The 20,057-nt window shown below is 41.6% G+C and overlaps 1 protein-coding gene across 1 annotated transcript in view; it reads right to left on the bottom strand.

The window, feature by feature from the left end:
- Window positions 1-4,803: 4,803 nt before the first annotated feature.
- Window positions 4,804-20,057, bottom strand: part of LOC139367936 (guanine nucleotide-binding protein subunit alpha-13-like) — a 35,843-nt gene continuing 20,589 nt past the window's right edge. Inside the window, exons 3-6 of the mRNA XM_071106332.1 lie at window positions 9,888-9,938; window positions 9,607-9,807; window positions 8,339-8,473; window positions 4,804-7,496 (exon numbers count right to left, since the gene is read on the bottom strand). Coding sequence (XP_070962433.1) covers window positions 7,260-7,496; window positions 8,339-8,473; window positions 9,607-9,807; window positions 9,888-9,938 — 624 coding nt within the window. The 3' untranslated portion in view covers window positions 4,804-7,259. The remainder of the gene's footprint in view (window positions 7,497-8,338; window positions 8,474-9,606; window positions 9,808-9,887; window positions 9,939-20,057) is intronic.

Here is a 20,057-nt window from a genome sequence, read left to right as displayed (position 1 = left end):
ATTATGCGAGAATTGTAGAAATCTCGGTGTGAACGCTTTTATGCGCAAATATTAATATAACTATCATATTGAAGTAAATTTGGAGTCACGTGATGACATTGTATGGTTCTCCGACAACAACTCGTCGTGAAAGAATACAGTTTATTCGGCACCCCTCACAGCAACTCGCCCAAGCCTCCCCCATTTCTCCTTCACCCAAATCCAGATGGCTGATGTTCTGAAAGAGCTGCAAAATCTGGACCCCTACAAATCAGCCGGGCTAGACAATCTGGACCCTCTCTTTCTAAAATTATCTGCAGAAATTGTTGCAACCCCTACTACGAGCATATTCTACCTCTCTTTTGTATTGTCTGAGATTCCCATAGATTGGAAAGCTGCCAAGGTCATCCCCTTCTTCAAAGGGGGAGACACTCTAGACCCAAACTGCTATAGATCTATATCTATCCTACACTGCCTATCTAAGGTCTTCGAAAGCCAAGTTAACAAACAGATTACGGACCGTTTCGAATCCCCCCGTACCTTCTCCGCTATGGAATCTGGTTTCGGAGCTGGTCATTGGTGCACCTCAGCCACGCTCAAGGTCCTAAACGATATCATAACCGCCATCGATAAGAGACATTACTGTGCAGCCGTATTCATCGACCTGGCCAAGGATTTCGACTCTGTCAATCACCACATTCTTATCGGCAGACTTAATAGCCTTGTTTTCTCAAATGAGTGCCTCGCCTGGTTCACCAACTACTTCTCTGATAGAGTTCAGTATGTCAAATCAGAGGGCCTGTTGTCCGGACCTCTAGCAGTCTCTATGGGGGTGCCACAGGGTTCAATTCTCGGGCTGTCTCTCTTCTCTGTATACATCAATGATGTCGCTTTTGCTGCTGGTGATTCTCTGATCCACCTCTACGCAGACGGCACCATTCTATATACCTCTGGCCCTTCTTTAGACACTGTGTTAACTAACCTCCAGACGAGTTTCAATGCCATACAACTCTCCTTCCGTGGCCTCCAACTACTCTTAAATGCAAGTAAAACTAAATGCATGCTATTCAACCGATCGCTGCCCGCACCTGCCCGCCCGTCCAGCATCACTACTCTGGACGGTTCTGACTTAGAATATGTGGACAAATACTAATACCTAGGTGTTTGGTTAGACTAAACTCTCCTTCCAGACTCACATTAAGCATCTCCAATCCAAAATTAAATCTAGAATCATCTTCTATTTCGCCACAAATCATCCTACCAAACATACCCTCCTAAAACTGACCATCCTACTGATCCTCGACTTTGGCGATGTCATTTACAAAATAGCCTCCAACACTCTACTCAACAAATTGGAAGCAGTCTATCACAGTGCCATCCGTTTTGTCACCAAAGCCCCATATACTACCCACCACTGCGACCTGTACGCTCTTGTTAGCTAGCCCTCGCTTCATATTCACCGCCAAATCCACTGGCTCCATTTCATCTACAAGTCTCTGCTTGGTAAAGCCCCACCTTACCTCAGCTCACTGGTCACCATAGCAGCACCCACCTGTAGCACACACTCCAGTAGGTATATCTCACTGGTCACCCCCAAAGCCAATTCTTCCTTTGGCCGCCTTTCCTTCCAGTTCTCTGCTGCCAATGACTGGAACGAACTGCAAAAATCACTGAAGCTGGAGACTCATATCTCCCTCACTAGCTTTAAGCACCAGCTGTCAGAGCCGCTCACAGATCACTGCACCTGTACATAGCCCTTCTGTAAATAGCCCATCCAACTACCTCATCCCCATACTGTATTTATCTTGCTCCTTTGCACCCGTGTCTCTACTTGCACATTCATCTTCTGCACATCTACCATTCCAGTGTTTAATAATTCTATATTATTATTACTTCGCCACCATGGCCTATTTATTGCCTTTCCTCCCTAATCTTACCTCAATTGCACTCACTGTATATAGACTTTTTCTACTGTATTATTGACTCTATGTTTCTTTATCCCATGTGTAACTCTGTGTTATTGTATGTGTCGAACTGCTTTGTTTTATCTTGGCCAGGCCGCAGTTGTAAATGATAACTTGTTCTCAACTAGCCTACCTGGTTAAATAAAGGTGAAATAAAAATAAATACAATTGTGTTCACTTCAGGCCTGAAACACCTCATAATTCAATTTGCGATGATTGTACATCTGCTAAGACTGGACAGTTTTATCTCAAAGACTCCATCATGGACACTCTTACTGACAGTGGTGGCTGCTTTGCGTGATGTATTGTTGTCTCTACCTTCTTGCCCTTTGTGCTGTTGTCTGTGCCCAATAATGTTTGTACCATGTTTTGTGCTGCTACCATGTTGTGTTGCTGCCTTGCTATGTTGTCTTAGGTCTCTCTTTATGTAACGTTGTGTTGTCTCTCTTGTCGTGATGTGTGTTTTGTCCTAAATTAATATACACTGCTCAAAAAAATAAAGGGAACACTTAAACAACACCATGTAACTCCAAGTCAATCACACTTCTCTGAAATCAAACTGTCCTCTTAGGAAGCAACACTGATTGACAATACATTTCACATGCTGTTGTGCAAATGGAATAGACAACAGGTGGAAATTATAGGCAATTAGCAAGACACCCCCATTAAAGGAGTGGTTCTGCAGGTGGTGACCACAGACCACTTCTCAGTTCCTATGCTTCCTGGCTGATGTTTTGGTCACTTTTGAATGCTGGCGGTGCTTTCACTCTAGTGGTAGCATGAGACGGAGTCTACAACCCACACAAGTGGCTCAGGTAGTGCAGCTCATCCAGGATGGAACATCAATGTGAGCTGTGGCAAGAAGGTTTGCTGTGTCTGTCAGCGTAGTGTCCAGAGCATGGAGGCGCTACCAGGAGACAGGCCAGTACATCAGGAGACGTGGAGGAGGCCGTAGGAGGGCAACAACACAGCAGCAGGACCGCTACCTCCGCCTTTGTGCAAGGAGGAGCACTGCCAGAGCCCTGCAAAATGACCTCCAGCAGGCCACAAATGTGCATGTGTATGCTCAAACGGTCAGAAACAGACTCCATGAGGGTGGTATGAGGGCCCGACGTCCACAGGTGGGGGTTGTGCTCACAGCCCAACACCGTGCAGGACGTTTTTCATTTGCCAGAGAACACCAAGATTGGCAAATTCGCCACTGACGCCCTGTGCCCTTCACAGATGAAAGCAGGTTCACACTGAGCACGTGCAGACGTGGCAGAGTCTGGAGACGCCGTGGAGAACGTTCTGCTGCCTGCAACATCCTCCAGCATGACCGGTTTGGCGGTGGGTCAGTCATGGTGTGGGGTGGCATTTCTTTGGGGGGCCGCACAGCCCTCCATGTGCTCGCCAGAGGTAGCCTGACTGCCATTAGGTACCGAGATGAGATCCTCAGACCCCTTGTGAGACCATATGCTGGTGCGGTTGGCCCTGGGTTCCTCATAATGCAAGACAATGCTAGACCTCATGTGGCTGGAGTGTGTCAGCAGTTCCTGCAAGAGGAAGGCATTGATGCTATGGACTGGCCCGCCCGTTCCCCAGACCTGAATCCAATTGAGCACATCTGGGACATCATGTCTCGCTCCCATCCACCAACGCCACGTTGCACCACAGACTGTCCAGGAGTTGGCGGATGCTTTAGTCCAGGTCTGGGAGATCCCTCAGGAGACCATCCGCCACCTCATCAGGAGCATGCCCAGGCGTTGTAGGGAGGTCATACAGGCCACACACACTACTGAGCCTCATTTTGACTTGTTTTAAGGACATTACATCAAAGTTGGATCAGCCTGTAGAGTGACTCCAAATCCAGACCTCCATGGGTTGATAAATGTGTTTTCCATTGATCATTTTTGTGTGATTTTGTTGTCACCACATTCAACTATGTAAAGAAAAAAGTATTTAATAAGAATGTTTCATTCATTCAGATCTAGGAAGTGTTATTTTAGTGTTCCCTTTATTTTTTTGAGCAGTGTATATTTTTATTTAATTTTTAAACCCCGCCCCCGTCCCCGCAGGAGGCCTTTTGCTTTTTGGTAGGCCGTCAGTGTAAATACGTAGTTGTTCTTAACTGACTTTCCTAGGTAACGGTTAAATAAATATATATCTTTTTAAAGTCAGCCAAAACTTAAAACCTCAACGTCAATATGGAGTCAACATACAAGTGTAAGTAAAAACAAATGTAAATAAGTTAGAAATTGTGCTGCTAATGCACAAACATCTCATAAAAGTAATGTTTTTGTTTGGTTAGCTTTTGGAAATTGTAGAAATAAAACATTTTCCTTCAGAAGTAGCTAGGCAGGCTAACATTAGTTAGCTAATTAATTTTCTAGCTATCATACAGTATGTGTATATTAATAGTTAAATAGTTAATACAAGTAGACATGCAATCATAATTGACTGTAGCGCATATAAAGCACCCACAAGCTACCGGTGGCTGAAAACACAATCATCGAGTGATGAATTTAAAAATCATTCCTTCCTCCCTCGCCCCTTGCCTTGCAAGTGTGTACGCGTCAGACGTCATCAGAAATGTACACTTAACTTGAGGGTTGAGGGGATAGTGTGTGTCTTTTAAGTGTTTGGAATCCAGCCTTAGGCTGTGGTCCAAGCACTTTGCCTTTTACTCTGAGGTAACACTTTATACCAGGGTTTCTGAAATGATTGTGAACTATCTGTATATGTCGGGCCCTTGGGTAGTTGAATCATGTGTGCTAGTGTTGAGCGGGATAATACAAATACGTGCACACTGGGGTGGCCTCTGGTCCAGACTCAAACTGCTGCTTTATAGTCTATGGGCTGAATGAATGACAATTCACACTTTATTATTTATTAGAAAAAGTGTTTTATTGTAAAAATTAGTGGCATATTAAAAAAATGCAGATTGTTAGAGAAAGAAACATATGTTCATTGACAAGGCCAACCGTGAAACAGTGATTTTTTGTTGTTGAATCATTTAAAACATGGAAGTAAACAGTTTTAGATTACAACTAAGGCATCAGGGCAGTTTTACTAAAGTTATGCAAAAACTTAAGCTTTTTAAAAATAAATAAGCTCATAAGAACTCAAATGTTTCATAATTCACGATTTTCTTAAGGACTTCTTAAATATTTTCCTAAAATGATTGTCGCTAGGCAACAGCGCTATCTAGCAAGGGCAATCATGTTAGCATATTTCTTATCGAAATTACTGGTCTAAAATGTTTTATTGGATTTAAAACAAATCCAACTGAAAGTTTCAGTAGAGTCAATAAACATGTGCAATTGCTTTTATTAGCTTATTTGCTCACTTCCATGAGTTTAAGACAAGGGTTTACTATAGCCATCTTGGAATTACAAGAAGAAATCCAATAACTTCCTTTTCAAGAATCAAATGTATTTTTAACTATTTTCATAGGAAGAAACTTAAGGACATTTGCAATAACCTTATTGAGGAATAGCACATTTTAATACAAATAAAGTTAAGGGGAAAAAAATGGCACTTAAGAAATGTCTTCTAAAAGGTTTTGTGAAACTGGGCCCAGGCGTCAGTATGTACAAGGCCAGAGCGAGGCACAGTGGAAAGACAGACACGTAATCTCCGTAGCTAGAGAAACTAGGACAGTCGATCTTTATACAGTCATATAAAAGGCAGTGTGACGTGGCAGGAGAGAAACGCTCAAAACGCTAATCTGGAGTCAGTCTCTAGCTGTCTTTCAGCCCTATGAGGTGGCGTATCTTACAGTGTTGGCATACCTATACACACACTATTGTCATCAACAACAGGTTACAGTATGGACATGAAAACAAACAAACTAATCTGTCATATTTGAAACTAAAAGATACATTTGAGTCAGTCTGTACAACTATAAACATGATCACATCCATTAGACAGACAACCTCACTGACCAATAACACAAGTCCCTTTACAAGGCCACCAATGGGAAGGGAAGGAGGAGGCGGTACCTTTAACTTGTCGTGGTAACCTGGGCCACGTTCCGTGGGGGCAAAAACATTATAGAAATTTCAGACAGAAATGAACACGCATACGAATCTGCCTGAACGTTCTGTAACGTTGCACCCCAAATTAAAGTACTGTAGCCCAGGGTCGGAGACATGCCCCCTCTGCTTTTCTGGTCCGTTAGGGCACACTGTAGAAAAATGTTTCAAAACATTGGCAATGGAAAAAGAAAACAAGCGTTTCTTATTGGACAAGTTCAGATAGTTCATCCCTGTTTCAGCCCGTTTTCTTCCACTTCATGCTTAGTGAATACGTCCCAGAACAGGTTCTCACAGGAAGACATTTAACAACAAAAAATCGAACACTTCAACCTGGGATATACACTATAGACCGGGAGTTTTCAACTCTGACCCTACGAGGTACGGAGTGCTGCTGGTTCTGTTCTACCTGATAATTAATTGCACCCATGTGGTGTCGCAGGTCTAAAATCAGTCCCTGATTAGAGGGGGAAGAATACAAATCTAAAAGCAGTGGAGGTCCAGATTTGAATTTGAGGGTATAGACAGACTACAGCCCTATGGACAGACTGTTTATTACAATAATAACACAATAAGGACATCCTTTGTAGCGGTACCTCCATCCAACCCTGAGATAACAATACTAGATAACCGTCCAAGTGTGTGTGTTGTGTCCTTACAGCAGAATTACATGTGAACTATCTGGGAATAGAAAGGTAGAAATTTGTAAACTGTATACACACGTTAAAATGTATTGACTATAAAGACATGATTGATTACATGATAGCTAATGCCAAAACAGGTATACACACACACACACACACGTACACACACACACACACACACACACACACACACACACACACACACACACACACACACACACACACACACACACACACACACACAGTGATTAAGGGTTATTAAGACGTTGTTGTATTAACGCATTGTGGTTTCTGTCAGTCACACAGGTCTCAGATCAGTGGACAGGAGCGGGGCTATGACAGCATGGAAGGCTTCAAAACTGATCCAAGGACAGTGCTTATTATCCAGCGTTCAATCATGTCCCTGGCTCCTAAAAGGTCAAACTGACCTCAGAGCAGTCTATAGACCATCCACTCAACACAGTGCAGTAAAAACCAAATAAAACAACAAAAGTGGAACATCAAGGTCCTCCCCAAGGCACTGGGGTCCTCAATCCGGTCCTCTTTTGAAGGTGAGAGCAGTCCTCAATCAGGTCTTCTTTTAGGCGGGAGAAGAGGTCCTCTCTGGGGTTCTCTCTGAGGCTGGTTCCTCGCAGGTCCTCTCTAGTGGTCATAGGTCACTGGAGCATAAGCTGTTTGAGGTTTTCGTGGAGGATGGTATCCTTGACATCTCGGAACACCAGGCGGATGTTCTCTGTGTTGATGGCTGTGGTGAAGTGGTGGTAGAGGGGCTTCTGTGTCGCATCTCTTCTCTTCCCCCGGAAACAGTCCACTAGGAACTTCTGGACGTCCGGCAGGCTGTGGTCCGGCCCCGTGTACTCTGGGAAGTATTTCTTCAGCGAAATGTTCGAGACCTGCCAGGAACAGATCAACACAAAGTTTATTCGCCACGTGCACAGGATACATCAAGTGTAAAACATTACAGTGAAATTCTTTACTGAGAGCTCTTTCCCACAATGCAGGGTTGATAATAATGTAGATAGATAATAGAAAATAGAATAAAAACACACAAGAAGTACGATATAAGTTGAAGAAATATGAGAATGCAAGTATATACAGGTCAGTGCCAGTCCCTTATTCAATGTGTAAGGTGGGGTTTTCGTTAGGTAAATGTGGCACAGGACAACGTAACCGGCAAGATTAACATTTACTGGACATTTGAGAAATTTACCCATGGTGTTCAAAATCACATTTAGATTGTAATTCATTTTAACAGAATAGAAATTAGCCTGTAAAGTTCTAATAAAATAAAGTAGAACAATGTTCTTATACCAACATGTCAGGTTTTATTGAAAAGCAAAATATAACATTTGTATAATATAATTTGCGAACAACCTGTACTATAAGCCCTTTGTATGTACACTTTAATCAATATCAACTGATTGGCTCAAACACATTGAGGAAAGAAATTCCACAAATTAACCAGGTACACCTGTTAATTGAAATGCATTCCAGGTGACTACCTCATGAAGCTGGTTGAGAGAATGCCAAACGTGAATAAGTGAAAATCTTAGTCAACCAACAGCCTATCGACCAAACAATGAACCAGTTGACTAATTGGGGTCAGCCCTAGTAGAATCTGAAGGTTGGTGTGGCCTCAATAACAACACATTTATCTCTGAAAAGCGAACATAGTCTAGTTTCTTGTGTGAACCCTGCTTCCTAGAGTGTTTGGTGTGATTGTGATGTTACTGACCTTCTCCTCCAGGAGGTCAGTCTTGTTGAGGAAGAGGATGATGGAGACGGCGAGGAAGACTCGGTTGTTGACTATCGTTTCAAAGATGTTCAATGACTCTCTCAGACGGTTGGTCTGTCGGTCCTCCATCAAGACCTTGAAAAAATAAATACATTAGGGAGTGTGTGAGTGAGAGAAACAAAGGGAGTGTGTGGTGAGTAGGGCTGGGCGATATGGCAAATAAATTATCACGAGATATATATATTTTTTCATTCGATAACAATAATTATCACGATATTAATCAAAAGATGTTTAAAAAGTGCATATCTGCTTCAAACTCAAGAATGCCTTAACAAACCGTAGTTAGAGCGTTGGACTAGTAACCGAAAGGTTGCTAGAACGAATCCCCGAGCTGACAAGGTAAACATCTGTCGTTTAACTGAATAAGGCAGTTAAACCCACTGTTCCCCGATAGCCCGTCATTGTAAATAAGAAGTTGTTCTTAACTGACTTAAATAAAGGTAATTTTTAAAAATGTTATTATGTGAGCTACACATAAAATTATACTTGAAGGAAAATTGTTCCATGTTTGCGGCCAGGGAGCACGTACCTGGGGTCAATTAAATTGATAAGCCTCATGAAACCTTCCTTTTCGACTGTGCTAATGTCCTTAGCAATGCATAATAGCATTTGTGATGTCTTTTTCTTTTCGGTTTGCTTGTAGGGCATAAACGCTGTCAGTGTTGACTGCTTCGGGCAACATCCCTAGATTGGCTGGTGCTTGAGGGGCATTTATCAATACTGTGGCTCAAACTCAAACTTCCTGCATGTTCCAAAGAGGGTTTTCGCTTCAGATGTTGAAAAAGGTTTGTCGTATTACCAGACTTGGTAGCCACCTGTCTACGGCACAATGTGTACTGAACATTGCTCTACTCTTTGTCGGACTTCAAAAGGCCAAACCACTTCCAAATTACTGAAACAGTTGAACCCTTTTTATCAATAATTTCTTTGTGGAAGCTGCTCCTTCTCCATGGCTATCACTGCCACTGTTTTCACCTACATCGCTAATTTTTCCTGGTTAATAGAGGTGCTAAGTGGTTTTTAGTGGGCGTATACCTCTCTGCACGTTCCTGCTGCGTCAGAGGTGAAATGAATGGCTGTACCTAATTATTCTATATCGTCATTATAGAATAAATATCGTTATCGAGGGAGGTAATTACCTCAATAATTATTGATGTTGATTTAATCGCCCAGCCCTAGTGGTGAGTGTGTGTCCACTGTGTGTGTACCTGGTCATACTCTGAAGAAGACACTAGGAACAGTATGGAGGTGACAGAGTCAAAACACTCAAACCACCGTCGTCTCTCTGAGCGCTGTCCTCCCACATCCACCATCTTGAAGGGAACGCTCTTGATCTCAAAGTCGTACTCATGGATGCCTTTAGTGGGCTTGCGGGCTAGCAGGATGTCCTGCTGGGAAGGGATGTAGCTCTGGAGGAGAGGGAAAGAATGATAAGTGGAGGACAGGAGAGGGGGATGTAGAGTGAAAGAGGGATAAAGAGGAAACCCACCTGCTCCCCCAGCATCTCCACATTGTCCAAGAAATACTTCACAGACTCACCCTAAGAGACAGAGAAGAGACATTTGTTTTAGCTTCCTGGATAATCATCCTAATCTATCAGCCTAAAACTGCTGCACGTGAGTGTGTGAGTGTGTGTAGAGCATTTATGGGTCTTCCTGTGAGTGTGTGAAGTGAGCATGTGTGTGTGTGTGTGTGTGTGTAAATGTGTACACAGTGGCAAGGAAAAGTATGTGAACCCTTTAGAATTACCTGGATTTCTGCAGAAATTGGCCATAAAATTTTATCTGATCTTCATCTAAGACAACAATAGACAAACACAGTGTGCTTAAACTAATAACACACAAATTGTATTTTTCTTGTCTATATTAAATGCATAATTTAGGTTGGAATAAATGTGAACCCCTTGTCTAATGACTTTTCCAAATGCTAATTGGAGTCAGGAGTCAGCTAACCTGGAGTACAATCAATGAGACATGATTGGAGATGTTGGTTAGAGCTGCCTTGCCCTATAAAAGAAAAAGCTCACAGAATTTGAGTTTGCTATTAACAAGAAGCATTGCCTGATGTGAACCATGCCTCGAACAAAAGAGATCTCAGAAGACCTAGGATTAAGAAGTGTTGACTTGCATAAAGCTGGAAAGGGTTACAAAAGTATCTCTAAAAGCCTTGATGTTCATCAGTCCCTGGTAAGACAAATAGTCTATAAATGGAGAAAGTTCAGCACTGTTGCTACTCTCCCTAGGAGTGGCCGTCCTGCAAAGATGACTGCAAGATAACCTCATTGAGCATTCTGCGCTGTTAAGAAAAATCCTAGAGTGTTAGCTAAAGACTTACAGAATTCTCTGGAACATGCTAACATCTCTGTTGACAAGTCTACGATACGTAAAACACTAAACAAGAATGGTGTAAATGGGAGGACACCATGGAAGAAACCACTGCTGTCCAAAAAAAAAACAATATTGCTGTACATCTGAAGTTTGCAAAAGTGCACCTGGATGTTCTACAGCGCTGCTGGCAAAATATTCTGTGGACAGATGAAACTACAGTTGAGTTGTTTGGAAGGAACACACAACACTATGTGGGAAAAAAGGCACAGCACACAAACATCAAAACCTCATCCCAACTGTAAACTATGGTGGAGGGAGCATCATGGTTTGGGGCTACTTTGCTGCCTCAGAGCCTAAACAGCTTGCTATCATCAACGGAAAAATGAATTCCCAAGTTAATCAAGACATTTTGCAGGAGAATGTAAGGCTATCTGTCCGCCAATTGAAGCTCAACAGAAGTTAGGTGATGCAACAGGACAACAACCCAAAAGACAGAAGTAAATCAACAACAGAATGGCTTGAACAGAAGAAAATACGCCTTCTGGAGTGGCCCAGTCAGTCCTGACCTCAACCCGATTCAGATGCTGTGGCATGACCTCAAGAGAGCGGTTCACGCCAGACATCCCAAGAATATTGTGGAACTGAAATAGTTTTTTTTTTTTAAGAGGAATGGTCCAAAATTCCTCCTGACCATTGTGCATGTCTGATCAACAACTATAGAAAACATTGAGGTTATTTCTGCCAAAAGGAGGGTCAACCTGTTATTAAATACAAGGGTTCACATACTTTTTCCAACCTGCACTGTGAATGTTTACACAGTGTGTTCAATGAAGACATGAAACATTATAATTGTTTGTGTGTTATTAGTTTAAGCAGACTGTCTATTGTTGTGACTTGATGAAGATCAGAACAAATTGTATGACCAATTTATGCAGAAATCCAGGTAATTCTAAAAGGTTCACATACCTTTTCTTCCCACTGTATATACAGTTGAAGTCAGAAGTTTACATACACTTAGGTTGGAGTCATTAAAACTTGTTTTTCAACCACTCCACAAATTTCTTGCTAACAAACTAGTTTTGGCAAGTCGGTTAGGACATCTACTTTGTGCATGACACAAGTCATTTTTCCAACAATTGTTTACAGACAGATCACAATTCCAGTGGGTCAGAAGTTTACTTACACTAAGTTGACTGTGCCTTTAAACATCTTAGAAAATTCCAGAAAATTATGTCATGGCTTTAGAAGCTTCTGATAGGCTAATTGACATAATTTGAGTCAATTAGAGGTGTACCTGTTAGAAGTCGACCGATTAATCGGAATGGCCGATTAATTAGGGCCGATTTCAAGTTTTCATAACAATCGGAAATCGGTATTTTTGGGTGCCGATTTTTTATACCTTTATTTAATGCAAGTCAGTTAAGAACACATTCTTATTTTCAATGATGGCCTAGGAACGGTGGGTTAACTACCTTGTTCAGTGGCAGAACGACAGATTTTCACCTTGTCAGCTCGGGGGATCCAATCTTGCAACCTTACAGTTAACTAGTCCAACGCAATAACGACCTGCCTTTTACGCGAATGCAGTAAGCCAAGGTAAGTTGCTAGCTAGCATTAAACTTATCTTATAAAAAACAATCAATCATAATCACTAGTTAACTACACATGGTTGATGATATTACTAGATATTATCTAGCGTGTCCTGCGTTTCATATAATATGACTACAAGTATCTAAGTATCTGATTGAGCGGTGGTAGGCAGAAGCAGGCGCGTAAACATTCATTCAAACAGCACTTTCGTGCGGTTTGCTAGCAGCTCTTTGTTGTGTGTAAAGCACTGCACCGTTTATGACTTCAAGCCTATCAACTCCAGAGATGAGGCTGGTGTAACCAAAGTGAAATGGCTAGCTAGTTAGAGCGTGCTAATAGCGTTTCAAACATCACTCGCTCTGAGCCTTCTAGTAATTGTTCCCCTTTCTCTGCATGGGTAACGCTGCTTCGATGGTGGCTGTTGTCGTTGTGTTGCTGGTTCGAGCCCAGGTAGGAGCGAGGAGAGGAACGGAAGCTATACTGTTACACTGGCAATACTAAAGTGCCTATAAGAACATCCAATAGTCAAAGGTTAATGAAATAGAAATGGTAGAGGGAAATAGTCCTATAATAATTACAAACTAACATTTCTTACCTGGGAATATTGAAGACTCATGTTAAAAGGAACCACCAGCTTTCATATGTTCTCATGTTCTGAGCAAGGAACTGAAACGTTAGCTTTCTTACATAGCACATATTGCACTTTTACTTTCTTCTCCAACACTTTGTTTTTGCATTATTTAAACCAAATTGAACATGTTTCATTATTTATTTGAGGCTAAATTGATTTTATTGATGTATTATATTAAGTTAAAATAAGTGTTCATTCATTGTTGTAATTGTCATTATTACAACAAAAAAAACTGTCAGATTAATCGGCATCGGCCTTTTTGGTCCTCCAATAATCGGTATCGGTGTTGAAAAATCATAATCGGTTGACCTCTCGTACCTGTGGATGTATTTCAAGGCCTACCTTCAAACTCAGTGCCTCTTTGCTTGACATCATGGGGAAATCAAAAGAAATCAGGCAAGACCTCAGAAAAACAATTGTAGACCTCCACAAGTCTGGTTCATCCTTGGGGGCAATTTCCAAACACCTGAAGGTACCACGTTCATCTGTACAAACAATAGTACGCAAGTATAAACACCATGGGACCACGCAGCCGTCATACCGCTCAAGAAGGAGACAAGTTCTGTCTCCTAGAGATGAATGTACTTTGGTGCAAAAAGTGCAAATCAATCCCAGAACAGCAGCAAATGACCTTGTGAAGATGCTGGAGGAAACAGGTACAAAAATATCTATATCCACAGTAAAAACGAGTCCTATATCAACATAACCTGAAAGGCCGCTCAGCAAGGAAGAAGCCACTGCTCCAAAACCGCCATTAAAAGCCAGAGACTACGGTTTGCAACTGCACATTGGGTCAAAGACTGTACTTTTTGGAGAAATGTTCTCTGGTCCGATGAAGCAAAAATAGAACTGCTTGGCCATAATGACCATCATTAGGTTTGGAGGAAAAAGGGGGAGACTTACAAGCCGAAGAACACCATCCCAACCGTGAAGCATGGGGGTGGCAGCATCATGTTGTGGGGGTGCTTTGCTGCAGGAGGGACGGGTGGCATTTCACAAAATAGATGGCATCATAATGAGGGAAAATTTGAAGCAACATCTCAAGACATCAGTCAGGAAGTTAAAGCTTGGTCGCAAATGGGTCTTCCAAATTGACAATGACCCCAAGCATACTTCCAAAGTTGTGACAAAATGGCTTAAGGACAACAAAGTCAGGGTATTGGAGTGGCCATCACAAAGCCCTGACCGCAATCCTATAGAAAATGTATGGGCAGAACTGAAAAAGCGTGTGCGAGCAAGGAGGCCTAAAAAACCTGACTCAGTTACACCAGCTGTGTCAGGAGGAATGGGCCAAAATTCACCCAACTTATTGTGGGAAGCTTGTGGAAGGCTACCCAAAACGTTTGACCAAGTTAAACAATGCTACTAAATACTAATTGAGTGTATGTAAACTTCTGACCCACTGGGAATGTGATGAGTGTTGAAATAAATCCTTCTCTCTACTATTATTCAGTAATGTCACATTCTTAAAATAAAGTGGTGATCCTAACTGACCTAAGACAGAGAATTTGAACTAGGATTAAATGTCAGGAATTGTGAAAAACTGAGTTTAAATGTACATTTAAATTAAATGCCAGGCTAAGGTGTATGTACATTTCCGACTTCCAACTGCAGGTGTTCATTTTTGTCCAGGTGAGGGAAAGGGCAGTGTGGAGTGCAATAGAGATCGCATAATCTGTGGGTCTGTTGGGGCGGTATGCAAATTGGAGTGGGTCTAGGGTTTCTGCGATAATGGTGTTGATGTGAACCATGACCAGCATTTCATGGCTACAGACGTGAATGCTACGAGTCGGTAGTCATTTAGGAAAGTTACCTTAGTGTTCTTGGGCACAGGGACTACAGTGGTCTGCTTGAAACATGTTGGTAATACAGACTCAGACAGGAGGAGGTTGAAAATGTCAGTGAAGACACTTGCCAGTTGGTCAGCGCATGCTCGATGTACACATCCTGGTAATCCATCTGGCCGAGCGGCCTTGTGAATGTTGACCTGTTTAATGGTCTTACTCACATCGGCTGCGGAGAGAGTGTGATCACAGTGGTCCGGAACAGATGATGCTCTCATGCATGTTTCAGTGTTACTTGCCTTGAAGCGAGCATAGAAGTTATTTAGCTCGTCTGGTAGTCTCGTGTCAATGGGCAGCTCTCGGCTGTGCTTCCCTTTGTAGTCTGTAATACTGTAATAGTTTGCAAGCCCTGCCACATCCGACGAGTTTCAGAGCCGGTGTAGTACGATTCGATCTTAGTCCTGTATTGATGCTTTGCCTGTTTGATGGTTCGTCGGAGGGCATAGTGGGATTTCTTATAAGCTTCCGGGTTAGAGTCCTGCTCCTTGAAAGTGGCAGCTCTACCATTTAGCTCAGTGCGAAAGTTGCCTTTAATCCATGGCTTCTGGTTGGGGTATGTATGTACAGTCACTCTGGGGACGACGTCCTCGATGCACTTATTGATAAAGCCAGTGACTGACGTGGTGTACTCCTCAATGCCATCAGAAGAATCCCGGAATATATTCCAGTCTGTGCTAGCAAACAGTCCTGTTGTTTAGCACCTGCTTCATCTGACCACTTTTTTTATAGACTGATTCACTGTTAATTCTTGCTTTCATTTTTTGCTTGTAAGCCAAAATCACGAGTTATGGGCAGATTTGCCAAATGGAGGGCAAGGGAGAGCTTTGTACGCATCTCTCGTTGTGTGTAGTAAAGGTGGTCTAGAGTTTTTTTCTCCCTCTGGATGCACATTTAACATGCTTATAGAAATTAGGTAAAACTGATTTAAGTTTCCCTGCATTAAAGTCCCTGGCCAAATGGAGCGCCTCCTCTGGATGAACGGTTTCCTGTTTGCTTATGGCAGAATACAGCTCATTGAGTGAGGTTTTAATGCCAGCCTCGGTCTGTGGTGGTATGTAGACAGCTACGAAAAATACAGATAAACTCTAGGTAGACAGTGTGGTCTACATCTTATCTTGAAATACTCTACCTCGGGCAGCAAAACCTTGAGACTTCCTTAGATATCGTGCACCAGCTATTGTTTACAAATATGCAATGTGCCCCATGTCTTACCAGAGGCTGCTGTTCTGTCCTGCTGATAGACTGTATAACCCGCCAGCTGTGTTCTTAATGTTGTCGTTCAGCCACGACTCGGTGAAACATAAGATATTACAGTTTTTAATGTTCGTAGGATATACGTGCTTTCACGTTTTGATCCTCACAAGGCATTCTTGATCTCTTTCCGTGAAACGTATGCTTCCTTTTCCAGCAAATCGCAGGGATCTGGGCCTGGTCGGGTGTCCTCAGTATATTCCCTGCGTCCGACTCATTGAAGAACTCATCCAATTTGAGGTGAGTAATCCCAGATCTGCTATCCAGAAGCTTTTTTCGGTCATAAGAGACAGTAGCAGCAACATTATGTACAAAACAAGTTTTATATATATAAATTGCATGGTTGGTTAAGAGCCGATAAGACGGCAGCCCTACCCTCCGGCGCCATCTTCCAAACTTCTGTGCCAGTATTTAATGTTGAATGCAGACGGTGCAGCAGATGCTGGGTGGACTGAGTGTGTTCTGTCTGTAAGCAGATCAACATTCCAGCCCAGATCACACTCAATCTCACCAACAAACAGTTAGTGATGGGGTTAAATATCGATACAGTAGACTGAGCATTGCGATATTAATTAGGCCTATTATTAAGGTGTCCAATCAAAAAAGGATGTGTTAATTGTGTAGATACTCCTCTAACATCACCAAATGGTCCAAACCGTATGTTTATATATCATAATCATTTAGAAACGTATTGGAGTTTTTACCCTTGTAGGATGACAAAGATTAGGGTGACTAAATCAATGGAGGCCAGAGAAGAAAGGTGGTCAAGAATCAGGAAAATACAGTGAGGTCCAAAAGTATTGTGACAGGAAGAAATGTCGTTTTGGCTCTGTACTCCAGCACTTTAGATTTAAAATGATACAATGACTATGAGGTTAAAGTGCAGACTGTCAGCTTTCATTTGAGGGTATTTTTCATCCATAAATCGGTGAACTGTTTAGAAATTACAGCACTTTTTGTACACAGTCCCCCCCCATTTTAGGGGACCAAAAGTATTGGGACAAATTCAGATGTGTATTAAAGCAGTCAAAATGTAAGTATTTGGTCTCAAGTTCATAGCATACAATGATTACAACAAACCTGTTGGATGCATTTGTTGCATTTCTCATTATGTTGTGCCCAATAGAAATGAAATGGTAAATAATGTATTGTGACTTTTATTGTAACTAACAATAGAATGTTTCTAAACACTTCCACATTAACATGGATACTACCATGATTATAGATAGCCTAATGCTGAATTTATTGTGAATAATGATGAGTGAGAAAGATAAGACATAAATATCATACCTCCCCCAAAAAATTCTACCTTCCCTTGTTATTGTAATGGTGAAAGGTTAGCATGTCTTGGGGGTACAATATCACTCATTACTCACGATTCATTCAGGACTATGCACAATGATGGTAGCATCAACAATGTAGAAGTGTTTAGAAACATTCTATTGTTATTTAGAAAAAGTGATTCCAAAATGACAATACATTACTTACTATTCATTTCTATTGGGCACAGAATAATTGAATCAGCACCCAAGTATTGTGAAAATATTGTATTGAGGTCCCTGGCAATTCCCAGCCCTAGTGTATTTGGAAAGCCCAGATGTCAAGACAAGAGAGCTGGGGTCTGCACAGGAAACAGACTGATGCGCGTTCTTTAGCATGCGACACACACACACACACACACACACACACACACACACACACACACACACACACACACACACACACACACACACACACACACACACACACACACACACAGAAAGAGATTGAGAGACAAGGGAGGAAGCAGTAGGACGTCTAGTCTTGACTCACTTTCACTTTTACTTCAGATCAGCTCTGCCAGTCTGAATCTGTGTGCGCGCGCTCGCTCGTCAGGGTTTCCGTTAGGAAAATGTTGATCCGGACAAAGTGATCTGAAGATTTTAATTTACCAGCCATTTGAGACATTTACCAGACTCCTATGCATTGGGTGCATAACCCATTAGGGCCACGATGCTCAGAATGACACTACATTCCTGGTTGAGTCTGGCAAACCCCATTTATAAACATCAATATCCTGCCAGCCAGATTGAGTCTACATTTGCCTGGCATTTTAGCTATCAATGTGATGTTTGGAGGTGCCTAATCAGTCAGTTCTGTACCTGCCTGGCTGAGTGGAAGTGTGTGTGTCTGTGTGTGGGGGGGGGGGGGGGGGCAACCAGAGCACAAAACACATGAGGAAATAAAACTCTAGTCTGCCTGGAAATTAATTCGCAAGGATAAATTTTTCTAATATTTTTCATATAAAGATCATTTTCTGTTCTCCTCATTTAAATTAAAGTACTTTTTAGTTACCAACTTGAGTAAATGTCTGATTTAAGGCATTCCAGTACTTGAGTGTCGGAGTGCAAAATTCAATTACTTTAAACACCTCAAGGCACCTTGTGTGAACCCTGCATATAGGTCACCAGTAGTAAATGTTCCGCTAATCCCAGTCATTTAGCTACATTAATGTCTCTTAACTTCTCTAGGGTAGGCAGCATTTGTAATTTCGGATGAAAAGCATGCCCAAATTAAACTGCCTTCTACTCAGGCCCAGAAGATAAGATATGCATACAATTGGTAGATTTGGATAGAAAACACTCTAAAGTTTCCAAAACTGTTAAAATAGTGTTTGAGTATAACAGAACTGATTTGGCAGGTGAAAATCTGAGAAAAATCCACTCAGGAAGTAAGATATTTTTTGTGTGTAGATTTCTATTCAATGCCATTACAGTATCCATTGACTTAGGACTCAAATTGCAGTTCCTATGCCTTACACTAGATGTCAACAGTCTTTAGAAATGGTTTCAGGCTTGTATTCTGAAAAATTAGGGAGTAAGAGCAGTCTGAATGAGTGGACCCTGCCGTGTCACAGAGCTTTTTCATGCATGCGACCGATAGAGTGCCTTTCCTATTTACCTTTTATATTGACAATGTTATTGTCCGGTTGAAATATTAGTGATTATTTAGGCGAAAAACAACCTGATGATTGAATATAAACATCGTTTGACATGTTTCTTTACGGATACAATTTAGATTTTTTGTCTGCCTGTTGTGACTGCGTTTGAGCCTGTGGATTACTGAAGAAAACGCGAACAACAGAGGTTTTTGGATAAAAAGAGAGACTATCGAACAAAAGGAACATTTATTGAATAAATTAATGTCTTCTGAGTGCAACCATATGAAGATCATCAAAGATAAGTGATTCATTTTATCTCTATTTCTGACTTGTGTAACTCTTCTACTTGGCTGGTTACTGTTTGTAATGATTTTGTCTGCTGGGCGATGTTCTCAAATAATTGTAAGGTATGCTTTCACTGTAAAACATTTTTGAAATCTGACACTGTGGTTGGAATCACAAGAAGTTAATCTTTAAACCTATGTAAAATAGTTGTATCTTTTCTGAATTTTTATAATGAGTATTTCTGTATTTGAATTTGGCGCTCTGCAATCTCACTGGATGTTGGCCTACCCTAGAGAGTAGAGGCTGACCGATTAATCAGAATGGCCGATTAATTAGGAATTGGAAATCGGTAATTTTGGACGCCGATTCTTTTTTTTTCACCTTTATTTAATCTTTATTTAACTAGGCAAGTCAGTTAAGAACACATTCTTATTTTCAATGACGGCCTAGGAACGGTGGGTTATTCAGGGGCAGAACGACAGATTTTTACCTTGTCAGTTCGGGGATTCAATCTTGCAATCTTGAAAAATGAATGAGGAGTAGGCAGCGCCATAAGTGACTAAACTGAGATATGGAGTTAATCAGTGCAACTTTTCCATAAATAGACAGGAATTTACTTCTCCATGGTTGCAGGAGCTCGTCTATTTTTACAAATTTTCTACTGAAATTCATTGTGGAGAGCTCATTTATATATTTTGTGATGTGAATACCAAGTATGTTTACTTCACCATCAGACCATTTTCTAGGTACACTACAGGGTAATGAAAGTTGTATTTTTTAAAGATCCAACACGCAATCTTGAACACTTACC

Source organism: Oncorhynchus clarkii, chromosome 16, assembly GCF_045791955.1.
Source record: "Oncorhynchus clarkii lewisi isolate Uvic-CL-2024 chromosome 16, UVic_Ocla_1.0, whole genome shotgun sequence".
Lineage (NCBI taxonomy): Eukaryota > Metazoa > Chordata > Actinopteri > Salmoniformes > Salmonidae > Oncorhynchus > Oncorhynchus clarkii.
This window is presented reverse-complemented; position numbering and strand designations above follow the sequence as displayed.